Source organism: Ursus maritimus, unplaced genomic scaffold (assembly GCF_017311325.1).
Source record: "Ursus maritimus isolate PB19 unplaced genomic scaffold, ASM1731132v1 scaffold_24, whole genome shotgun sequence".
NCBI lineage: Eukaryota > Metazoa > Chordata > Mammalia > Carnivora > Ursidae > Ursus > Ursus maritimus.
Window position 1 is genome coordinate 38796226 of NW_024424897.1, and position 8760 is coordinate 38804985.

The following is an 8760-nucleotide window of genomic DNA, read 5'->3' on the forward strand; positions in this document are numbered from 1 at the left end:
ATGGCATCAGCCAGGCTTTCAGTGTCAGAGACGGTAGAAGTCCGCTTCTGTCCCAGAGACCTGGACTTCTTCCGTCCTCTGGCAGTTCCATCCCCTTGCCACTATCCTCCTCTGCATCCAGATAGTGGGAGGAGAAGAAGTGCTGAACAGGGTCACCCACTTCTTACCAGCTTTGGCCTGACACAGCCACACTTCCTTTCTGCTCACTGTCCGCTGTCAGCTCCTGGTCACTTGGCCATATCTGGCTGCCAGGGTGGCTGGGAAATGAAGTCCAGCTGTGTGGACTTCTGGTGAAAGCTTGCAGGCTTTACCACATCAGCCCCACCCAGGGTGATTTCATTCATAATGGTATCATGATTTGTGACTCTGTCATCATCTTACATGACATTGGAGCACATCTTTAGGAAAGTGAAAATAATCTGTTTTCAAAATAATCTCCTTATTGATTTCTTAGCTCTGTGCCTCAGACAAAATCCTGGAGTTTGATCGAGATTTTCGAATTCGACATTACGCAGGGGACGTGGTGTGAGTATCTTACTTGGGTACCAAACGCGATGACTTGCATGCAACTTCACTTCAGCAAATAGAACCAGGGAAAATAAACACTGTTTTCCTATTCACTTGTGGTTTTTAGTCATTTCACAGGCTAATATATTTTCATCTCCTTACTTAAAAAAAAAAATTGGCTTAGCTTCATTCATTCCTTGCTTTTCCAACTTTTCTTGAACACTCACGATGGTGGCCATGCACAGTCCCTGGCAAGGTTGGCACTTAGATCAGCTGATGAATAAATAAATCATGGGAGAATGTGAACTAAGAGAGAAAGATGGATAAGATTGGCCTTTTTCTGAAGAAGCTTACAGTTCAGTGGTGGACACAAGCAGATACATGAGAAGTCACTGTAACGAAGAATGGGAGGGGTCAAACTAGAGGAGCATGAGGCCTTATGGAAACATTGAGGAGGAATAATTAAGCCAGGGCGAGGAGCGTAGAGAGCTTTTGGTGGAGAAAGTGATATCCAACCTGAGTCCTAAAAGTAAAAGAGGCTTAGTCAGGGGAAAGAATTAGGAAGGGAGGAGGTAGGGAGGGCATTCCAAGCAGGCTTGTGGGCCCAGAGCCAAGAGCCACCATTGCATGCAAAGAACCACAAGCAGTTGGGTAACTAGTTTTGCCATATTATTTTCCAAGTGTCAGTTGAAAAAGTGAAATTCTCACAAGCTACATTTTCTGGTCACAATATAAGAAAAGTAGAAATTGGTAAGAAAATATAACTACTTCAGTATCAGGGTCCCCTAGGGCTGTCGTAACAAATTGGTGGCTTAACATGAGAGAAATGTTTGCCTTCCCAGTTCTGGAGGCCAAAAGTCCAAACTCCGGGTGTCGCAGGGCCACACACTGGAGGTTCTGGAGGAGGACAGTTCCTCACCTCTGTCAGCTTCTGGTGGCCACAGGCATTGCTTGGCTTATGGCTGCATCTCTCCAGTCTCTGCCTCTGTGGTCACACTGCTGCCTGCTCTTCGGTGTGTCTGTGTTAAAACTCCCTCTGCCTCTTTTTTTTTTTTTTTTTTTTTAAGTAGGCTCCACACCACACTCATGACCCTGAGATCAAGACCAGAGCTGAGGTCAAGAGTCGGACACTTCACCGACTGAGCCACCCAGGCACCCCTGCCTCTGTCTTAAAACTACAATTGTGGTGGCATTTGGGGCCCACCTGGGTAATACAGGATCAGCTTCCCCTCTCAAGATCCTTGACATAATCACACCTTTTTTTGAAGATCACACCCACAGGGGCTGGGGGATTTGGCAGTCCATGTCAAATCCCTGTCTTTCATGTGGGGGGAGCATTTTTCAGCCTGCTACACTTAGGATGCTTTGTCCACTGAACACCGCTTCTTACCTGATTATTGTTTAAAGTTTCCTCTTTTCCTTCCTCCTTATTTTTTACATTAGGAGCTCTCTTCATCATAACCCGTTACAGGAAGAGATTACATAACAACAACAGCAACAAAAAGGCAAATGATCATCTCTACAAATGCCGAAAAGACATTTAAAGAAATTTTAATAGCTGTTCCTGATTTAAATTAAAACTCTGAGTCATAAAATAATATGGCTTGAGATGATCACCCCATCTGTCAAACTAGCCATTAGTGCTGGAATGGCGCCATTCTCCACTTGTTCTGGTCCTGTTCCCAGGTTCCAGAACACTGAAGAGGGGAGAGGCAGCAGCGTGCACACTCTCCCACTGAAAATGCGGGCCTCACTTACAGGACGCTTCCTTTCAGTTCGGAAGCATCAAAGCAGAGCTGGTCAGAGGCCTTGGAGACCAGCTAGCCTGGCCCCTTTGCTTTATAGACGGAGAGACTTATGGGATGTGTGTAATAACACTTTTATCCAAGGTTATTCAGCAAGTTTATGGAATAGCTGAGACAGTAACTAGTTTCCAGACTCCTAGTCCAGAATGCTAGCTGACCCTTCCAAGGGATATTCAACACCTCAGACTTCCCCTTCTCTCCTTCAGCCCTTCATCCTTTTCTAGGTTCTTACTGCATATCTTCTGTGCGCACAATGTTTTACAAGGTGTGGTCTTCTCCCAAAAAGAGTTTTCCGTGTAAGATTGCAACATACCTATATGGGTGTGTGTGTGTGTATGTGTGTGTTTATTTCTACTCAGCAATGTGCATACACATAATATACACACATTTACATGCATACATCAGTACAACTAAAAGATGGCCTAAAATAATCGCCATACGACTAATAACAGTATTGTCAGCATTTAGAAATAATCACATGATGTAATACTTCTATCTGTGAGAAGCCCAGGAAGGCTGATGCTAGTCCTTAGATGCTAGGAATTATTTTTAAAGGGAGAAGTGGGAAGGGTGCTAGAAATATTCAGGAAATAGTAACTAGGTCCATTTAAGTGGAGTGTGTCCTTTTTGTAGCATCAGAGAAGCGGAAATGCCTGGAAACGTAGATTGAGATCAAATCATAATGGCCAAAACAAGGACTTTGCAGTTTGAACGTTGTAGGTTAGATAAAAGATTAAGAGTCGGGTCGCTTGAAGGTTTCAGTCAAAAGTGACTCGAAGGTCTTAGGAAGCGGATCTAGGATGCGGGAGGCAAGGAAGGAATTTGGGACCTGGTGACCTTGCAGCTCCTCTGGGAGGAGGAAGGCAGGAAGTTTCTAAGAGAATCAAATATGTGAGGCTGGCACATCAGTGAGGGGTCAGGGTAAGACATCTGAGAATTATCTACATCGATGTGATGATTGTCGAGGAAGAAAGTGCAGACAGGCAAGAAAGCCGAGCTGCCGGGAGCAGGTGCGTCTAGAATTCCTATTTGCGCAGCCTCTGAGCTTCCATCGCTTTTGTGCCCCCAGCAGTGTACTTGCTCCTCCTGGAGTCCACGCCCATCGCTGCAGCAGATCAGCTCCCATCCCTCCTTCATCCCACCCGCAAACGTAGCTGGCCTCTCAGGACCTTACTCCCTTCCCTCCTCCAAACCACGAATGCTGGCCTCCTTGTTTCCTCTCATGTACTCCATGCACGTGCCTGCTCTTCTCCCTGCATTTGATCTGTTTCCCTGTGTGATCTCCTCCCTTCCTCTTTCTCCTCTGCTTATCCAAATCTTACCATCCTTTGCAGTTCTTCTTGGATTCTTTTATCCCACCCTGAACACACTGAGAGAACCTTAGGCAAGTCACTTGACCTCCTTACGGAAGAGACTCTTAGTTCCTGTATGTTGCGGTTTTGCTTTTATCTTAGGAGTGCTGGATGATAAACACAGCTATCTTTTTAAGAGTCGTCTTCTTGAGGTAAGCAGTAAACCAGTAGAAAATGACGGTCTTAATCACAGTGACGGTACTGATATTTGCTCCCCTTTGAGATAGAAACAACGTCCCCTCTATTTAGTAGGTAAATTTGATGTTCTTTAACACCGAACCAAGTGGACAGTATTAGCTCTACAGATGATTGATGGCCTAATTAACAGTGGAAAGGCTTGTAGACTTGTCGGAAAGCTTAAATGTGGCTCTTGCTTGGTGAATAATGCATGTTTTCTGTGGGTTTTTTCCCTCTACTAGCTATTCGGTCATTGGATTTATTGACAAAAATAAAGACACTTTATTTCAAGATTTCAAGCGCCTCCTGTATAACAGGTAGGATTGAAATTTTATTCATTATCTTTCCATTAAACTCTTTGACACACGTATCGTGTAATATGTATGCACATGATTACTTTTAGGTGGCGATTTTAAGAGCTTCTGGCAAATTTTCTAGTTCTGTGCGATCGTAATGAATGAATGAAAGAATATATTACTTAATGATTATACAGTCTATAAAATTAGGACAGGGACCTACTACTAATATAACTTTCCTTGATTTCTCTTGGGTTGCCTCGGTTTCTCTGTTCACTTCCTTCTGGCACCCCTGCCAGTGTCCCCAGGGGAGGCCAGTGGCAGTGGGGGTGGGGTCTTGGATCACCTCTGGCCCAGATACACATTTTACACAAGCAGATTTCACTGTAGTCTTTGCCTCCAACTAAGAGACCTCCACTCTTAATATCAGAGTGGCATCTAGGGTCAGGGTTGACAAATCCTCAGTGGACAGAATCTTTCCACAGTCCAAGAAGATGTGGAAAAGGTGTGGCAAAATAACGCCAGGCAAAAGACAGCACGTTCAAACCCTGTACGAATGCTCTGGAAAGAGGCCTGGAAAGAAGACGAGCTTTGAGCTTCACAGCCAGTTTCTTCCTTTGGATGAGAGAAACGTAGTCACACACTTACTAAGCCTACTCGGGTGGCCAAGAGATCATCAGAAGTGTATTGAACACCTGTGAGCCATACGTTCTTCTGTGCCTCAAAATGCAGCCGTGAAAGCGGTTTAGGCTGCGTCCCTGCCTCATGGATCTGCTCTTCCAGTGGAGATGACAGTTAATAAGCAAACAAGTCACTTGCCGGTAGTGACAAGTGCTGGGAAGAAAAATAAAGTAGGTAGGAGATGGAAGGGTACAGACAAGTAGTGGAAGGGGAGGCATTATAGAGAAGGGTGGTTAGGACAGGCTTCTTATAAGAGGGGACTTTTGAGCAGAGACCTGAATGAGGTGAGGGAGTGAGCCATGAACACGTTGGGGGGAGAGCATTCTGGGCAGAGAGAGCAGCCAGTGCCAAGGCGCCAAGGTGGGAGCGAGCAGCACGGGTGTCTTGAGAACAGCAAGCAGGCTAGTGTGGCTAAAAGCAGAGTGAGGGCTGGGGAGCGTAATAGGGAATGAGTTCAGGGAGGTCAGCAGGGAGTGGATCCTGAAGAGTCCGTGAGCCAAAGTTACGGATGAAGTACGAAGAGAATCTGTTGGAATTTGTGATGTGATGTTTTTTATGTGTTAACTCCCTAGGGCTGCCGTGTAAAAACATACTGTAAAGGGCAAGAGTAGAATGACTAGTAATCCAGACGGTAGTAACAGAGGTAATGAAAACTGGTCAGAGTGAGTGATATTTTGAAAGTGGAGCCAACAAGATTTGCTGATGGATAGGGCGTACGGCATGAGAGAAAAACGGAAATCTGAGACAAATCCTGAGCAGTGGGGCAGGGATGCTTGAGGTGGGGAGGACGGTGGGAGGGGCTGATTGGGTAGGGGAGATGGAGCATTTGTTTTGGATATGTTATGTTATATTGGACATGCCACTGGAAGTGCCAGGTAGACAATTGTAGGTATGCATCTGGAACTCTGGGTAAAGGAGACACTAGAGATACAAATTCATGGTCATCAGTCTATTGACAGTATTTGAAGCCATAAGACTAGGGGAGATTAACAAGGGTGAACTGAGACAAATACAAATATAAATGGCCAAAAAGACTAATTCTTGATATTCTCCAGCATTCAGAGTCAAGCAAGAAAGAAGCATCTAGCAAAGGAGACAGGGCTGCCAGAGAGGTAGGAAGAAAGCCAGAAATCTGGTGTCACGGGGCCAAGCCAAGAAAAAAGTGCTTTAAGAGGAAACAATTATAAACCTTGTCAAATACTGTCAAAGTCAAAGTAAGGTGAGGACCAAGATTAACCATAGGATTTGCTGCCATGAAGACCAGTGGGACTCTTGACAACACTGGTGTCATAGAGTCATGAAGATGAATGTCTGACTGAAGTGGGCTCCAGAGAATATGGATAATGAGCATGTGGAGACATGATGTTTAGACAGCTCTTTCAAGAAGTTATACTACCAAATGGTTCATCTGTGTGGATGTCGAAGGCGCCAAGGACCGTGATGGAGCCCTCTGCACCAGCAAGTTGCATGGGAATGCAAGAGGGGCTCCAAGTAAGAATTGGTCGTGGGGAAAAGGGACTTTCGGAAAGGAGTTTCAGTGCTTGAACTTTCAGGTAAGATGCACCCACTTTGAGGGACAAATGACAGAGTCTGGCATTGCTCTCTGTAGTAATGTCAAAAATTCAAATTGGAAAAATGGCTTCAGTTGGCCAGTGGCAGTGTCGGCATGTGTTGCCAGGGGAAGGCAGCCGGGCTGTGTGCCAGGAGGCTCCAAGAAGGTGGCATTCGTTACCTTTGTGAATTTAGTATGGCCCATAGGTTCAGCTTGGTGAGAGCAGCTCCACCTCTTAGTGATGGACTCGTGTAATCCCAAGCTCACAGGACCAATATAGAAACAAAGCCACATGGGGATTTATTTCCAGGGGAAAATATGACCATCACATGCAATGGAATATTTGCATATAGTATGACAGGCTGTTCTCCCCAATTGGAAAACCTGCTTGGGAAGTCACATAGCAGCGAGAATTCTAGTTTATTACTTGACAGTGAAAAATATTACCCATCAATCCGGAATGCTTAGTTGCTTGGTAAGCACAGAATCAGGACAGAGGGACTTAGGTAAATCCCATAATTAAAGGCATCAGGCTCAGGTGAATCTGTTTCACAGTAGGGATGGTCTTGCAAAAGTCTGTTGACTGCAGCTTTTTGTGTATGTCTGCAGAATAGGAAAGGCCTTGCCAGTGGGGTGGGGAAGTCTTGGATTTCCTTTGGCTAAAACCATCCTCCCGGATCGTGTTGAGACGTGCTTCCTTTGCCTCTGGACACTTCAATGCTTCCATGGCTAAACAACCTCCCCAAATTCCTGTTCTTTCCCAGTATATATTTAGAGTAATTTTTGCGTTTTTGCATCTCTAGTTCTGTAGATCTTGAGGGTATACTTGCGTATATGCGTGCGTGTGTGTGTGTGTGTGTGTGTGTGCACGTGTGTGTAGACGGAAAAGAGGAAGGGAGCGAGCCGCTGGCACACCAGATACACGGACTTTACTCTCTACCTCCTCACTACTAAGCCAGATAAATTGTCCTATCTATTAAACCTACCGGGTTTCTGGATAAATAAGCTTCCCTTTTAAGGAAAGGGTTCTTTGAAATGTTTGAAAACTATTTTGTTAATATTATATGCATGACTTACTGGCCCCAAAGTTCATTCTCTTTAGAATGATTGTGTCTGTTTTGATTCATTATGTATCAGTTCTACTATTTAATAATAATAATGATGACAATGATAAACATCTTATTTCCTTCATTTCCAACCTTTCTCTCTCCCTCCATTATACAAGGTAAAATATGGAAAGAATCTCTAAATATTGCCAGCAGTGAGTAAGGTCGGGTAGAAACTGCATAGACCCAAAGTCAGCAATCTTCAGTCTTCGCTCTGTATCAGAATTTTCAAAGTACACGTGTTCTGGAAGTTCTATTCAGTGTTAGGAAGACATTCAGGGTTCCTCTCACTAAGGGTTAAGAGCCATTGCCTTAAATTCTCTCTCAGCTAAAGACTAGAATGAAAGATTTAAGGAGAAACAATAGACCTTTATGCGGTCCTTTTTACTGATAGGTGCCTCATCGGACAATCAGGGACTAGGACCAGAAGGGAATAAAACGGGGTCCCTGAGCCACACACAGATCACTGTGTTAGTTTACCGCCACTTTCGCTGGTAGTCGGCACGGCTCACCCGCAGTGGTGGGGGCTGGGAGCACTGCTCGTCTTCATGCACAGGCCCGGTCAGTCTTCAGCCCACCGTTCATGCTTTTTTGCTCTCTTGTCACTTATTCCAGCATTTCCCAGCTATTGTTTTGAGCCTCTGTGAGCCAAATACCTCTAGGTATTTGGGGAACCACTTCAGTTTCCTCAATTTTACACTAAGGAAAGAAAAGTGGGCAAAATGACAGCAGTAGTAAACACAGTTAGCAGAGAATGTCCTTGCTGAGTCCTTTCTCTCTCTTCTCAGCCCCCGATTTAAAAAAAAAAAAAAGATTTCTGACAAATAGCGTTGTAGGGTGACAGATGGCAGCCACACTTGTGAGCACTGCCTGACCTCCAGAGATGTGGACTCCCCGTGTTGTGCACCTGAAACCAGTGTCACGTCGTGTGTCAGCTGTACGGAAATAAATAGAGAGAACAAAGTTTCCAGGACACAAGCAGCATTTCGAGTTCCAGATACTTTAAAATCAAAGGCATCCAAAAGGAAACAGGAAGAAAATCAGAGTTGAGACCACCACACGTGTCTTTGAACAGAGCCAAATAATGATTTTTATAGACTACTTAGCATCGAACCTGGCCTGAAGTACACTGTGGCAATCGGATGGCCACAGTCTCCGCGTCACGTCAATAAAATATCGTAACCACCCGTGAAGGGGTGCATAAATTCAGCTGCAGGAAGGGGTTTACTAGAAGGCGATGTAAAAATGGTTCTTTGATATTCCTACCTGTCTTGTTCCAAAGAG

General features: G+C 44.8%; 1 protein-coding gene across 1 annotated transcript in view; it reads left to right on the forward strand.

Annotated features, from left to right (window-relative positions):
* Window positions 1-8760, forward strand: part of MYO1D (myosin ID) — a 247767-nt gene that overhangs the window by 24976 nt on the left and 214031 nt on the right. The window contains exons 12-13 of the mRNA XM_040639835.1: window positions 455-525; window positions 4084-4158. Coding sequence (XP_040495769.1) covers window positions 455-525; window positions 4084-4158 — 146 coding nt within the window. The remainder of the gene's footprint in view (window positions 1-454; window positions 526-4083; window positions 4159-8760) is intronic.